The 16,350-nt window shown below is 44.4% G+C and overlaps 1 protein-coding gene across 1 annotated transcript in view; it reads right to left on the reverse strand.

Moving 5' to 3' along the window:
* Window positions 1-16,350, reverse strand: part of LOC134501276 (plexin-A4) — a 65,776-nt gene that overhangs the window by 39,075 nt on the left and 10,351 nt on the right. The window contains exons 6-8 of the mRNA XM_063308929.1: window positions 13,862-13,928; window positions 11,355-11,501; window positions 3,906-4,065 (exon numbers count right to left, since the gene is read on the reverse strand). Coding sequence (XP_063164999.1) covers window positions 3,906-4,065; window positions 11,355-11,501; window positions 13,862-13,928 — 374 coding nt within the window. The remainder of the gene's footprint in view (window positions 1-3,905; window positions 4,066-11,354; window positions 11,502-13,861; window positions 13,929-16,350) is intronic.

Here is a 16,350-nt window from a genome sequence, read left to right on the forward strand (position 1 = left end):
GATAGAAGGGCCAGTGAGAAAGAGCTAGGAAAAATGGGTGATATAAAGACCTTCAAAGAGAGATCAAGTGACTGGAAAAAGGAAACTGCAGTGGTGCCAATGGTGGTTGTTGCACTTGCTGTCCTCCAAAAAGATCTGGAAAATCACTTGGGTACCAGAGGAATGGCAGAATCTCAACTCATCCGTTACAAAAAGCTGTATCATTTGGAACAGCACGTGCACATGTATTGCAACGGTATCCTTAGCTACCTGAGATCCTTGGGAAGGATCCCATAGTCAAAAGTACCAAATCTGGTCAGAACTATCTGGTAGGCTGGGTGGAAATCAAAAGTACAATAATGTCGTCAAGACATGCATTTACACGTAAGACCTCGGACGCTGCAATGCTTAACCAGATGGAAGAAGAGAGTGTCACTTTCGGGAGCAAAAGGTGGCCCTGCTGACAGTTTGATCCCTTTGCAAGACAAAGTGAACATGTGAGCAAAGTGTTTTCTCTCTGTCCCTGACTTGTACATCCCACAACTTCTGACAGCCCTTAACCAAAGGAGGCACAAGCTCTGATCCTGCTGAGTTTGTGGCATGTGGAGATGACCTCGGGAGGCAGGGGGAAGATCCACCGCCAGAGGAACAGTCAGATAAGAGGCAGCTGAGCCCGCAGTTGGATAGTGGGAAGGGCAAACATCTCAGGAGGGACCCTCCCTAGTCTCTCAGGCAGTAAAGGAGATGGGGGAGAGATGTCCTTTCAGACTTGCAAGATTCTGTTAATGTACCGTACAATAAAGTAGAATTAGCTCATCTGGGCATGCAAGGCTGACAATGGGTGGGAAAGGTGGGCTGCCCAGAGAACAGCATCTCCCTAAAAAGATATTTTTAAATGAAACAGCACACTCATGACAACATGGAAGCCACGGTATGGTCATAAACACTGCCCACTGCCCAGGAGACCATGATGAGAGGAATAGGCGGGCATGTTTCTCCTTACATCTTGCCCTCATGTAAGACCAGAGTGGATTGTATAGTATCTCATTGATCTCTCTGAAGGATTTCAGCAATGCTGCATGGGATTGCACAAGAAGTCAGTTCATGGAGTCAGACTGATGACTTTTGAGAAGTAGCAGTGCTTTTTTGCTGCCCCAGCCATGGCCTGAGATAATACAGCAATGCTCTACAGTCAACAAAGACTCTTAGGTAAAGGTAAAGGTTTCCCTTGACGTAAAGTCCAGTCGAGTCCGACTCCAGGGGGCGCTGCTCATCTCCGTTTCTAAGCCTTGGAGCCGGCGTTGTCATAGACACTTCCGGGTCATGTGGCCAGCATGACGACTCGGAACGCCGTTACCTTCCCGCCGAAGCGGTACCTATTGATCTACTCACATTTGCCTGTTTTCGAACTGCTAGGTGAGCAGGAGCTGGGACGAGCAACGGGAGCTCACCCCGCCGCGCGGTTTCGAACCGCCGACCTTCCGATCGACAGCTCAGCGGTTTAACCCGCAGCGCCACCGCGTCCCATCTTGCTCCACGCCAAACAAAAATAGCATTATTTCTCAGCCTGTCCTCTCTCTCTCTCTCGGATTTGCTTCCCTACTGGGCCCATTTTTAATTGGAGAGCTGCATTCCAAAATTCAGAAGACCGTGAAACCCCAAAGATCATGATGTCACAAATTGGAAGGAGACATTTACACTGTTTTGCCAGGATTGAACTAGCTAATTAAAGGAAAGCATCCCAGGTAGATGGGTGTTTTGCCTCTGCTTGCACACATCCTGCAAAGCAGAGCGCACTTCAGTAAATCCTTTGACTGCTGAGCAGCTCTAACAATTTGTTTTTTTCTTAAGGTTCAGTTGGACTCTGCCTTCCTGTAATTTAAGCTCATTATTCCATATCCTGCACTCTGGAATGATGGAGTCTTGACCTTCTACATGACATCCTTCCAGGCATTTGAAAAATGTTACCACATTCTCCCTCCACCCCCCAAAACCAAGTCCTCTTTTCTTGAGGTTAAACCTCAACCAGTTCCCTCAAGTCTTCATTTCTGATCTCCGACTATTCTCGCTGAATGGTCTACCCTCCCTGAACATGCCCCAGTTTTCTCTGATTCCTACCTAAAAATAAGATGCCAGATACTGACCCAATCACAATGCAATAGAGTTATTACTTCCCATGATTTGGATAATCTGGAAATTATCTTCTGCCAACACATCCTCAAGTAGTTCTGAGCGCTGCCAAGAAGGCAAATAGGAAAGGAAATGGTGTTTTAGCTACTGCTCCATCCTGAGAAATTGTTGGGAGAATTTATCCTCCTGTTAGGGAAACGGGGGGGGGGGAAAGGTCCCCTGGTTTCTCTGCTCATCAGTAGGACGGTGAAATGCAAGAGATCAGAGGAACAGGGTAGGTGAAGCTGTGCGTTAATTCTAAACCTTTTGATTTGCAAATGCCCAAGCAATTCCAGATGTTCTGTTTTAGACCTCTTGGCTAGCTTGCAGAAATTGAATTAGGCTGTAGTTGCAATGACGGGTGGGTCATCAGAGCTGGTCTGCAGTGGTCATGGCAAAAGCGAAGGGATCACGGTTTTTGAAGCTGGCTTCCTTCAGGGCCTGAACTAAATACCAGGCTGGGTATTGAAAGCAAGCATGGAGCTGAAGAGATCTCCTGAGATCCCTTGGGAGAAACCTTCTGAGATGCAGACTAGGTAAGGGGCCTGGCCCTGTGCTGCTAACCTGCATTCAGCAAACGTAAAACGGTGAATTTTGATCTCTTTCGCCTTCCACCCCACCTTCACCCCAGTGAGTGCGTCTCTCTGACGAGAGAGAAGACAGAAAAGATTTCTGCCAGGAGTCAGGATCGTTTAGCTGCCTCTCCTGCATGACATCAGCTATCAAATTGCAGCCAACAACTTTTTCAAACTGTCTGAGCTCAAAGCGAGTCTTTTGGGCTGCTCTGATAAATTGACATTAGTGACCTTCCTGCACGATCACATTTCAAGCAAAGGACACACACACACACACACACACACCAGCAACTGATCTTCACATTAAATGGTTAACAGAGTTCTATTAGCCTCAATAGAAAGGCCAAATTGTGTATGTGTGTGGGGGGAGAATCCAGGGGTTTTAAGACAGAGAAAGAGGCCAATTCACTCTCTTTTTCATGGTGAGCTTCGTGTTAAGGAGCAGGGGTGTTGGCTGGGGGTGGGGTCTGAAAAGTCAAGATGGTGGCCCTAACCACACAAAGTCCTGCCCCTTTTTGAGTGCATCATGTAAAAAGAGGCAGGGCTTTGACTGTGTGACTGTGGCCGCCATCTTGACTTTTTGACTGCCTCTGCAAGGAGGGAGTTGGAAAATGCATTAAGTTGCAAATTGTCTCAAGGGAACCCCAGGGAAATTGAGCACTGGGTTAGTAACCAATGGCTGGGTTTCTGAACAAGTTTAACAAGGTCAGTTAAAGTGCTAGTAGTTATAGCCACACATGTTCAACTTGGTTAATTGTCAACTTGGTCTGTGTGATCCATTCCTGTTTGGCCAGTCAGTAGTCAGTGCTCACCTCAGTGCTTACCTGACTCCTTGAATTAAGGATAAAGGAACCCTTGGAGAACTTGGTAGTACTTCAGATACTGTTTCAGAAGGATCTAGTGACATTTTGACCCTCAAGATGTGAATCTGCAAGGTGCCATACATCTAAGAAATCTGCTCAACGTTCTCTCTGATATTGTCAAAAATCTAGCCATCTCTCCTTAGCCAAGGTTAGGTTTCAGTTCCTGATATGTCATACCCCCCAAATTCCCAACAAGAAGCATTTTCAGCACTATGCCCATGGGAGAACCTGACTACAACTACGTGACCCACATGGTTGTATGAATGGGTGGGTTCCATTGTTGTCCAGCCCCATTGATATAAGAAGATACTCAACGCACCAAGATCCATGTCTGCAGCTTTGGGCCGATGAGAACAAGGCACATTCTTGAAGATGGCATCAAGGAACTTCTCCTTCACTTGTGTGATGGTGTCACAGTTCAAGATCTTCACTGGAATCTCAGGGCTGTTCACATTATCGGGATTCACGCAACTCAGGACCTGTAGGAGGTTGGTTGAAAGAAAGAAGCAAGCATAAGACTTCCTTAGCCAGGAGGTGAGCTCTAGAACTTTTCAAGCAGTATATTTGGGTGGGGTTCAGACAAAACCTAACCTAGGTTAGGTTAAAGTGCTGATGGAAAAGTTGTGGTTGAATATATTGTAGGCAATCCAACCATATGTGAACAAAGCCATTACATGAAGCCATAATATGGTTTCTGTCTTTGGCATATAACATGAACGCTGCCATTGTGTTTCGTTAACCCAGATTTAACATGTTATGTCAGTGTTTCTCAACCTTAGCATCTTTAAGATGTCTGGACTTCAACTCCCAGCATGCTGGCTGGGGAATTCTGGGAGTTGAAGTCCAGACATCTTAAAGTGGCCAAGGTTGAGAAACACTATGTTATGTGAACCCAACCACATTGGCTTACACACCTGCTAGGCTTCATGAAGACCAAAAGCTTCAATTACCCAATAGCAAGAGGTCCAAATCTCTACAGCTCCCAGAACTGGAGCAAAGAGACCAAGTTTGAGTTGACTTTTCTGTATCTCTGTACTGCTATCTTGCAGGTGCCCAGATTTTTGCAGCCAAGATCTGATAGCCCTATCCACTGCACGGAGCACCATCTTATAAATATCTGGTTTCAAAAAAGAAGTGAACATTCCCAGTCATATTTGAGTTAAAGAGAAACACTGGTCTCTAAAAACTGAAGCCTATTCTTCTTCTTTATTCTACCAGTGAACCTTCATGTTCTAACACTTAGTCCAGAGTCAACAGGCAATCTTAGGGTTACAGAAAGTTCTTTGCTTAATCTCAAAAAGCTTTGCAATAGACCTCTGCTAAGTTGCTCCTTTCCCTTCTTTGCTGCAAGATGCTTGGAAAAGAAGGAAGTGGCTGCCAGAAAGAGAATGAAGTAGCGCCAAAAATTAGGACAATTGAGGTGCCAGAGAATACTTGGTATTGTCAACAGATGTGGCCACCTCACTGCTCCCCAGCAAAGGTTTTCAAAATGCTCACTCTGGCATCTGGCAAGTTACAAGAACTCTTCCCATCCCCAAATACCTAATCTGTATTTGAGAACCACAGAGATGACTTCGGAGAAACTATGCAAGAACCGTTAGCAAACCACAATTTAAGCCCAGAATAGGAAGAAAATAGAAAGAAACCCAGACTACTTCCACCTTAGCTCTCTGGAGTACATGAGGCAAGGAGGGAGAATGCTGCCAAGCTTTCAAGGTTCTGTTATCACAGCAGTATAAATAAAGCTCCAGAATTCTTATGGAATCTGTTTCCTGACCTGGCCTACCTTGAAGGGCTGACATCAGACTTGAAACCTGACAGCATTCTCCCTCCCTCCCTTTTATGCCCAACATGGTTATGGAAGAGCTAATCTGAGTTTCTAATGTTTTCCTTCTATCCTGGGCTTCAATCAGATTTTGCTAATTGCCAATGCGTAATTTCTCCAAGGTCATCTCTGTGATGCTCTACACTATCCTGTCAAAAGCTAACTGCAAGCACACACTGGAAACTCTTGTATTCACTGAGCAGAAGAGAGATTTGGCAGCTACTTCAGATATATTTATTAGAAGCTCAAAATTCCATTTCTTAAAGCCCAGATGATGAAAATGGACTTTAAAAAAAAAAAAAAAAGGAAATCTGCACGCTCCTAAATTTAACATACTGTACTTTAGAAGCAACTTTGAAAAGGAAGTCTGTACCCAGCTCTTATGCAACTTTTTTTCCTTCTCTTCCTCCCTTTTTTTCTTTTAAAAGGTTGCTTTTGAAGAGCAAACATCTAAATGTTAGCTTTAGCTTCAAATTAATATAATTTGACTGTTAGCTACCTTGGTGATATTATCTTGACAGAGATACCCATGTTACATTAATCTCAAGTAAGTGAAATCAAATAAAAGCATCCTCCAAGGAATTTTGTACCCTAAACTCTTTAAAAAAATACAAACTGCTAGCATAATTGTTTCTCATGGATAACACATCCCTGATCACTGTAGGCAACTGTCCAACAATGACACACTGTCCACTTTTTAAAATGTTCAAGCATCCTTAGGAATACAAGAAACCTGTTCTTTTAACTCCATGACATGGTTCATTTTTCTTCTCAATGCTATGTCGCTTTATCTAAAGAAAGATCTTCAGATTTTCTGGCATCTGCAGGTAAAACTATCTTGAGTGATCTGGAAGAGTGACAGTTTTGCAGAGGCAGATTGGTAGATACTTGTGCTCCCTGAAAGAAAACCATCTCTGAGCATCTGCCTCCAAGACCTTTGAGTACATAATCCTGCCCTTCCTCACAAACAGTACTATCTACAACAACAGCACCCACCATCTTAGGTCACAACAAGTCCATACACAGTGGCATCTCTACCTGCTCTTTTTCTAATGTGATAGATACTATCATCAGCCAGCAATGCCCCCTGGATTCTATGTAGGACGAATGGGACAAGCTTTGCACAGAAGAATTATGACACTAGGACTCCCAATGAGGACAAAGTAATCATGAGCATTTTAACCTCGCGGGACCTTCTTCTGCAGACCTCAAAGTGACTGTCTAGGAAAAAACAAGATTTTAACAGCACAGTTGAGGGAGAAATTGCTGAACTCACCTTGGAAAGTTTCAGGCAATCTCAAAGGGATTTGTTTGCCACCATAGACTAACACAATGCCCTCTCCCAGTGACTGGTTATCAAACTCCCTAACAATAACAAAACAATCTAGATTCAGCCACGTTTATTGCAAAGAAAAGAGGATTATGTTACAGAACCTTGAAAACTGGGTATGTGAGTCCTTTAGCCCCTATTTTATCAGTGTGTGTTAAGACAGATCCTCCTCAATGCCTTTGATCTTCTTCAGTGCTCTCTTTGGATTTAAGGGGATGCTGGCTAGCAGTCAGGAGAAATGAAAGGAATGTCCCTCCATTCTTGTTCTGTAATGTTTTGCAAACGTTCATTCTTGTTCCCGGGCTCAGAAAATTCCATTACTCTGAGATTTCTGAGCCCAAATCCCCAGATCTTGGAGAGGAGAAGGGGAGAAGGGGGCCCAACATTAATAATTTCTTCAGAAATAGGCTGGGAAGAATCTGAGATATCAAAACAAACCATTGCATGCCACCCAGAGTTACGTTTTGTGAGATGGGCGGTTATATAAATATAATGGATGGATGGATGGATGATAGATAAACTGAATGTGGGACAAAAGGACAGTGACGGATTCTTCCACTCTTGGTGAGGGATCCTTAGTATCTTCTAAGATATTAGTATCTTCATTCCCCAAAGCCTTGCAGTGGTTTTACCTGATACCTTAACAATTAAGCAAGCCGAGAACATGAGCTAATTGAATAACCAGTGTTCTGTGAACCTGACCACAGGCTAAGTTGATTTTTTTTTTAAAAAAACTCCTTTTGCATTGTCCTTTATCCAGGTTCCTGAAAGAGACTTGTCTTTGAGAATCCTAACTTAGATTCAACTCTCCTTCCACCCTACAGACTCTCTGCTTGGTTGTGGTTATGACCCATCCTTTCCAAAACATAATCATTTCTTCCATGAACCTATTTTTCCCTTTCCTGTTTCTGCCCAGAAGTGTTTCTTGTGAGAAAAACAAAAACAAAAAAGCTATATTCAGTGCCAAATCCAAGATTGTAACTACTGTCTGTAACAGGATCAAATTGCAGAAGAATTGTAAAAAGCATCAAATCCATCAAGCGAAGGATGTTGATGATGATGATGATAATGTCAGTTGATGAAGCTCCTTCTTCCTCCTTTCTTTCTTCTGGGGTACCTTAAAATCTGGAATGGGTTGATGCCATCTGGACCCAGCCTAAATTCTTCAGCAAAATGAACCTACTGGCTTATGCGCAGATCTACTACACCAAAAATTATATTGTTGAGATGAGGCGGTATATTAAAAGAAAGAAAAACAGCATGTGGATGTGGGTCCATGTCTCTCCCCAGTAATTAGGGAGGAATTGGAGAGCACTGGCTTCTCGCCTTTCAAGGCATGGATGAATGCTTAGATTTAGCAGAAATCAATCCCCAGCAGAGAGATGTGTGGGGTATCCCTTGTATGACTCATTAGTGCCACCACTAAATGCTCTGCATTGGTCTTGAACCAAAGAGATACATCAAGGGCGTTCATCCCGAGCAAAGACTTGCGCTTCTAGATATGTGATGTCAACATATTTTAACTGATTAAGTTGTTGGGATGCGGAGGAGCTTGTGTGTGTGAGGGAGAGACATTTATCACATTTAGAGCCCACGGCACGCTCCAAACACCTTGGACAGCTTTCCGCCTGCACCGCTCCTGTCCTTTAAGGGGTTATAATAAAAGGCTGCAGCCAACCTTACATTTCATTGCATAGCCTTTGTTCCATATGCATTATCTGCAACGTCAAACAGGAACCTGAGACATCGGGGTGCCCTGGATGAGCTTTCCATTCTGAGTGAGTTAAAGGCTAGCTAGGAATTTGGGGCAATCAAAGTGGGGTGCTAAATCTTCAAAGCTTTCTTCTCTGCCTCCCACCCCATTATCAGAATCTTGGCTGGCAGCTGCAAGGGACGGGGCCTTTTCTGAAATATCAACCCAGCTGCAGAACCCACAGTCGGTTTGGCCCCATTGCTTCTGCTTGCACAGGATCCTGTAAGTGACTTGCAATGGAGAAGCCCACTGCTTGTTTTGGCCTTCTGGCACCCCCGCTTTGCACTTTGTTCAGAAGTGTTTTTGAGAATGCATGCCTAAGTGGCAAAGTAGGACATGACAGAACTGGAAATGCAAAAGGGGCTAAGTTCTTTTCAGGGGTGTTTGCAGGGAGGGGGGCAATAAAGGCAAGATGGTGACCACCACCATACAATTGATGCCCCGCTCTTTTTTACCTGCATCATGACACCAGAAAAAAAGGGGTGGGGCTCTGGTCACATGGTTGTAGACACCATCTTGACTTTTCTGACCCCCCAGTTGTTTTGATTGTTCAATCATGCATTGAACTTCTTCCAAGGAATTTTTAAAAAGCACTGGGTGAAGATTTCAGTGCAGCACTAAAAACTTCAGAGAGCTGTAGAGCGTCCTTTTCTATGGCATCTATATATCTGGTATTTTTTAAAAATCTTATTATTGGAATTATTGTTCAAGGGGAGGAAAATCCACATTCAAGTCTCCCTCCCTCCCTCCCTCTTCCTCTGCAACTTACAAAGAATGTGGCTAAGAAAAATGCTTTCTTCATGTCCTTTCTTCTGCCTTTAATCTCCCCAGTGAAATAGATCTTGATATATCTGCTAAGATTTCTATCAGGATAGATTTGCTTGCTCTTGAGATGTAAGAGGCAAAGCAGATTAACATCAAAAGCACCAACCAAAGGCAGGAAGCTTATAGCAAAGAAGGAATGTAATCATTGACCCAGAGAACTTTCCCTTTCTCCTTCCTTCCCTCCCTCCCTCCCTCTTTGCCCAGGCTTCCAAGAGGTGGAATGAGATTTCTTTTGGGAGGGGGGCATGATTTCTTCAGCAGTTTATGTAAAGAGGAAGCTGATGTGGGGCAGTTAGAGACCTGGCCTGGGACTGGGGAATCCCCACATTGTACTTATTTATTTATCTATTAATTTTAAAAGAGTCATAGAACTGTCCAGACTGTAACAACCAGCCCAGGCGGTGCACCGAAGAATAAAAACAACAGAACCCAGCAAACCATAACTTAAAGATTAATAAAAACTCAATGAAAATGCTATAGAAACTCAAGGCACCCCAAGGCAGCACTTTCCCATACATCCAAGCACCATCTTTCAGGCTACCCCAGTGCTTGTGGGGACAGCCAGCTCTCCTAGGCCTTCCAGAAGGCAAGGAGCAAAGGGCCTTCTGCAGGGCAGGGGCACTTCCTAGACCCCACTAGATGGCAACCTTTAAGGGAAGGGACCTGGCACGTGCCCACCCTATTTGACCTGGTAGGATGGGCAGATGCCCTCAGAGAGAGGTGCTCCTGCAAGTAGCCTGGTCCTGTGCCATTGAGGACTTTAAATACAGGTAGTCTTCGTTTAGCAGCTGTTCACAGTTACGGTGGTGATGAAAAAGTAACTTTGCGACCAGTCCTTACATTTACAGCCTTCGCAGGTCTGTGAGCAGTGTTTCTCAACCTCAGCAGCTTTAAGATGTATGGATTTTAACTCCCAGAATTCCCCAGCCAGCATCTTAAAGTTGCTGAGATTGAGAAACACTGCTGTAAAGCTAAGAAAAGCTGAAGTCAGATCGTAAGCACAGTTGCGGTTTCACTTAATGACCACTTCACTTAACGACCAAGTTGCCGATCCCAATCGTGGTCGCTAAACAAGGGCTATCTGTAGTTCAACCTTGATATCAAGGATATAAATATTTCCTTGGGGGAAGGAGGGGAAGCAGAAACTCTTCAAGAACTTGTCAAGGGCAGGGCTCCTCTTAGCAATTCTGCCAAAAACGCCCTCCAGAGAAGTCTCCTTGGGACTGAGCGGCTTACACGTCGTGAGATGAATGAGGAATGAAAGTTGGGAGATTCACACAGACCCTCTTGGGTTCATTATAGCTAAACAGATGGGTTCACGCAATGTGTACTGTGCTAAGCCTGGATCAACATTGCAAAATTGCTGTGGGCACATAATGTGATATGCGTCCTTTCAGTCAACAATATCACGGCCTGCTTCACAGAATACGTAAAGACAATGGCTGGGTTTCAGAGTACATGGAGCCATTACTTGTTTGCTGTTTTATTTTTACTTACTTTTTATTGAACGGCTCAAGTTCATTTTTCCCATAGTCTCGTGTGTCGAGGCATAGCAGAGAGCTGCCTCGGCTGAGCTCGCAAAAGCTACACAGAATTGCACATTCAATATTTTGGTGGGAGACCACTAGGAAATGTAATCCCAGGGGAGACGTTAAAAAAAAGTCTAAACTGGCTTTCTCTGTTTCATAGTCATGGCTAAACCAACATTTTTTTCAAATGGGGCAGCTTTAGGTTGTATGGACGTCAATAAGTTGTTTTGAAAAGTTCCCTAACAAGAAACAAAGGTACCCGCATGTGTCTCAAATTGCAAAATCCAGGAGGGTTTAATTCGGGGATGAGAGCCATTTGGCTGGCATCATGGGCAAGTATCTCTATCCTGCAATGTCTCTTGCACCACCCCTTCGTTTTCTTGTAACCCCAAATTAAGAAAGATTTTAACTTTTTTGTGTGTGCGTGTGTCCCAAATGGAGCGCTGTTCTCTTCCCGCCCAACCCCATCCCTCTCCTTCTCCTTCTCCAGGGCACCCACCGCTCACCAACGTCTTATAGTCAATCTGCTGCCGGATGAGCTTGTCTTCACTTAAGGAATAGCGGGCTTCCCCCGTGATGGCATCAATGGGCCCCTTCTCCATCTGCTGCTTGATGGCACAGAACAGGGAAAAGAGAGGCTCACCAGCACATTCCTGCAGCAAGGGAAAAAAAAAAGGTGATGAGGCCAAGACTTGGGGGGGGGGGGACTGCTGATAATTATCTTTCCACAGAGCGTGCCAGCAGCCCTTCCCTAGGAACTATTAGCTTGAGGCACTCCCTAAGGAAAAAGCATAGAATTTAGAGTTGGAAGGGGCCCTTGAGGTCAGAAAGACCAACCCCCCGCTCCGTCCAGGAATGCAAATGAAAGCCTCCCTAATAGGTGGCTGTCTATCTTTTGGTTCAACACATCCCAAGAAGGTAAGCCCAGTGTCAAACTGTTTATATTTTCATGACTTTTCCCCCTAACATTCAGTCACAATCTACTTTCCTATAAGGTAAATCCATTCGATCTCTGGAAAGATGGAGAACAAATCTTGATCTTCTTCTGCTTCATATCCTTTGGGTATCAACACAGAGTGTTGGAGTGGGCACTACATTAAATCTAAATAATAATAATAATAATAATAATAATAATAATAATAATAATAATAATAATACATTTTTTAAAAATCCGTTCAGTGGGTCCACAAAGTCAAGACGGCTGTCGCAATCATGCAATCAATGCCCCACTTTTTAATGTGCATCACAACCGTGACTTCATCCTATGTAAAAAAAAAAGGGGGGGACAGGCTTCGATCGCAGTTAGGGCCACCATCTTGACTTTTTTGACTCCTGCAGACACTCCAGCTACCAGCCTCTCTGACTTCTGCAAGTTGGCAACCGACCTGTTTTGTAGAGATCCCGGGGGGCAGGGGGGCGCCATCCTGATCCTATATGCAAAATAGATTCCAACTGAACCCCTGCTCTAAGTAAATCCTTGCCGTTTACAAGCTCTCATTCAATCCAGAGAAGACAGTCCAAGAAGGGGACAGAGAAAAAGGGTAAAAACGAGAAAACCCTGCTAGAATCAGGCTGGGTTCCTAGCAGGAACTCCGAGCCCTGCAGAGCGTTAAGGCTGCAGCCTGAATCAATGGATTCCCCCGTTTTCAATCATTGCCCTGAATTGCCATCCCTCTCCTCCACAGTCCTGGCTCTTGTCCTGAGCCGTTCATCTGAAATCTGCCAGCATCATTTCAATTTGGTCCTCTGCAAATCCTGCAGTGCTCCTGGTCAGAAGCAAAAGGGGACCCTTTCTTTTTCTCCAGCACCTGCCTGCCACTTAATTACCTTATCTCCCGGCAACATATTGCTTGCGTCTGGCTTATCGGCCTGCATTTTCCGAAAAGAGGCAGGAAGACAGGAAGGTGAGTGGGAAAAAGAAAATAGCCTATTATGAGAGCAGAGTGTTCAGCGGCTCACCTCCTTCTATCCCTCACTTTCAGCTGGAAATGGGAATCTGATAGCCGGAACCACAGAGTGACCTTCTAGGGTCCTTGGAAACTTTTTCTGGCTGCCACCAGGTCATTGGAGGCAGGGGAAGGGCTATTTAGACCCTTAAGGCTTTCAGCTTCAGAGACATGGTGCTAACTGGTTATCCATCATCACTGAAGGCACACTGGAATCCTTGCCGAGGACTGAGGCACCATGGGACAGCCTAACCACATATATGCCATCAGTTATGGAAATCTTAAACGGGGCTGAGACTGAGATCACTAAACTGCAAGAACTAGACAATCATCTGCATTTTTCTCCAGCACCTGCATCTTCATAGGATGCTTTTTTGGTGCTTCAAGTCCGTGATGACTCCTGGCGACTGCCTGGACAAGTCCCTGCAATATCTCGGCAAGATTTCGGAAGTGGTTTGCCATTGCCTCCTTCTGAGGGGAGAGACAGAGGGACTGGCCCAAGGTCATCCAGATGGCTTTTGTGCCCAAGGCAGGGCTAGAACTCACGGTCTCCTAGTTTCTAGCCCAGCACCTTCACCATTAGACCAAACTGGATGTCACTGCAGTTTTCTAAGCAGCATTTTCAGAAGTGGTTTGCCCTGTCCTTCTTCTTTTTCTTCCTAGGGCTGAGAGAGAGGGACTGGCCCAGGGTCACCCAACTGGCTTTGTGCCTAAAGTGGGACTAGAACTCATGGTCTCCTGATTTCTAGCCTGGTGCCTTAACCACTACACCAAACTGCCTCTCATAGGATGCACTGCTCCTCAAAATACTAGGGGAACTTTCCCCAATGTTGGGCCCTCCAAATGAATTGAAAGGCAACTTCCCTTCTCTGCCACGTTGACTTGGAATTCTGGGACCTGTAGAGCCAACACATTTGTAGATCTAACATGTGTCTAAAATAATGCACATGCTAAACCAACACCATTAAACAAAAGCATGCAAATCACAGAATGACAGGTCCCACATCTTCTATTTGGATTCCATCTTTGAACAAGTATAAGGGTAGCATTACAATGGGTTCCCTTACCTTGAGAAATTTATAAAGAAGAAACGTGAACCAGTTGGTTAGCATCTTCTCGGCCACAGATTCAGTCCTATGGAAAGAGAATGGGGGGGAAATTGCTAATATTTCCCTCCTGTTACCTTGCCAGGGGATCCATCCATCCATCCATCCAATCATGCCATTTGTATGCCACCACAATAAAAAATATTTCTCAGCAGCTCACATAGAAATATATATATCAAGCTCAAAACAAAAATAAAAACACAAGAACATAACAAGAATAGAAGGAAAATAAAATAATGAAACATCAAATCAAATCAGAGGAAGATACTCTGAAAAAACTCGGCATTGGCTTGCAGAAAACCAACATATTTAAGGGAAGAATGGGAATCCAGGAAGGCTGCAAGCTACCCTGCATAACAAGAGAAGATTGTACAGGAAAAAGAGAGGATATTCTGCTACCGTGTAATTAAAGAAATGCAAACAAAAATAAATAAAATAAAATAAATCCAACATTACACCCATGAACATTTCCTGGCACTTGGAATTTGGAAAGCAAACGTTCTTGCATCCAACCTAAACAAGAACTGAGAGAAGGGGGGATATGTAGTGCAGATGATTTTGATCTGCGCCTCTAAATGTGGAGGTTGCCCCCTGCTTTTAAGAAGAAACTCTTTTAGATCTGCATCCCCACTCCTAGACCCCTGACCATTTTGTGCAAGATGTTGTGTTTCAATTGCCAGTGGTTTCCCATGCGTTCCATGCATCTGATGAAAGGAAATTGCTTGCACTGACAGAAAAAGAGCAAATGTGCTTTTAAGCGGAAGCCAAGATTAAATATATATATATATATATATCTCCAAGTGCCTTAAAAACCAACAATGCTTCAGGGCATAAACTTTGAGCCTAATTACTCCGTCTCCACATAAAAGAATAAATGGTCACAAATTGGCATCAGAAAGGGCAGTATGGAAAAAAATTCCAAGGACACAGAGGGATCTTGGGAAACCAGAGAAATCGAAACAGTGGTTCATATGATGGCACAGACTCGGGACTTACAAGAGATGACCTCCCACCCCGCTGGGTTGGTAGATGAGCCAAGCTTGCAATTGGGATCAGTTCTGACATACCCCTGGACCAATGGCATTGTGTGGACGGTCAAGGAAATGGCTTTTTTCAAGGCAGGAACTGCTAAGTATTTCTGCTGGGGGCTTGAAGGAATGGTCCGTGTTCTCATTGGAGGTGTAGCGGTCTGCAAACTGAGATTACGTCAAAGTGACATTGCCTGCAGGGATGATGGCTGGAATCATGTCATGACCCAACTTTACATTCTGATGCAATCAGCTCAACTGCTAGCTTTGCATCTCAGTGTCATGGTGCACATGTGGTTGCTCGTCCCCACCGTGGATGCTAGTGATGGAATCCCATCATGACCATATCCTGGCTTGCTTGCTTGATTTATGCTTTATCTATGGGATTCATAAGCCACCCCCAATCTGCTAAAACTCTGGGCAGCTTGAAAATGCAATGATAAACACATTATCAAAATGCAAAACTCATCCAAGGTCCAGGGCAAAATAAATCATTCAAGCAGTCATTTAAAAGCCAGATTAGATTAGCCATGATTAGATCAAGGAGTCTGAAGGCAGGACTGCTGGCCAATCAGGATCAGGAGTTTGGAAGGCAATAGATCTGCCCACCATGCCAAGTATCATTCAATCCATTCTTCCTTATTTTTGTGAAGAAGGATAAGAGAAGTAATCTCAAACCCTGATCTAAGAAGGTAGAAGAAAACACTAAGTTAAACCAGATTCAGCAGCAGGTATCTCTCAGAGGGTCAAAAAAGTCAAAATGGAGGTTCTCGGTAACCTTCAGCTGGGAGACAACGAGAATGAATTGTTATTAATGGATTATCTGCTAAGGATAATTGTCTATGGAAAAATCACCGGGGTGGGTCACACAAATCGCTGCTTTTTTTGCTCAACAACATCTTCCACCCACGCTCACACACTTGCCCAATGAGCAAGCTGAGAAAACTGTTGGCACTAGAATTCCGGCTCTTCGCTGCCCTTGATTCGTAATCTGCTGAGCCCCTCAACAAAAAAAGTTCCCCGCAGAGCAGGCTGAAATGTTCAGATGTTAGGGGTCTTGGGGGGAGGGGGACTTGGAAAGGTATGGGGCATAATGGGTGAATTATGCACCCCTGAAAACATCAAACCCCAGCAAAATCCGGCTTCCTTCTTTCCCCATTTGGGGCAAGGTTGAGAGGCTGAATGTACCCATTTCATCTGTTAAAAGTCTGCCAACGCTTTAGCCCAGCCTGCTGCAGGTGTCTTCTGGTCTTCAGAGGGGAATTCTGGGAAGCACAGGCTGCCCACAACTATCCAGAGCACTGTAGGAGTTATTTCACACCGCCCGAATAAACCTTCACACAGGTCAAGTCTGAAAAGGCCCCTGGTCCTGCCTTTAGAGTTGCTATGAAAGGCGCTACCAAACTCCAATTTTCAATCTTA

The sequence above is a fragment of the Candoia aspera genome, chromosome 7 (assembly GCF_035149785.1).
Source record: "Candoia aspera isolate rCanAsp1 chromosome 7, rCanAsp1.hap2, whole genome shotgun sequence".
Classification (NCBI taxonomy): Eukaryota; Metazoa; Chordata; class Lepidosauria; order Squamata; family Boidae; genus Candoia; species Candoia aspera.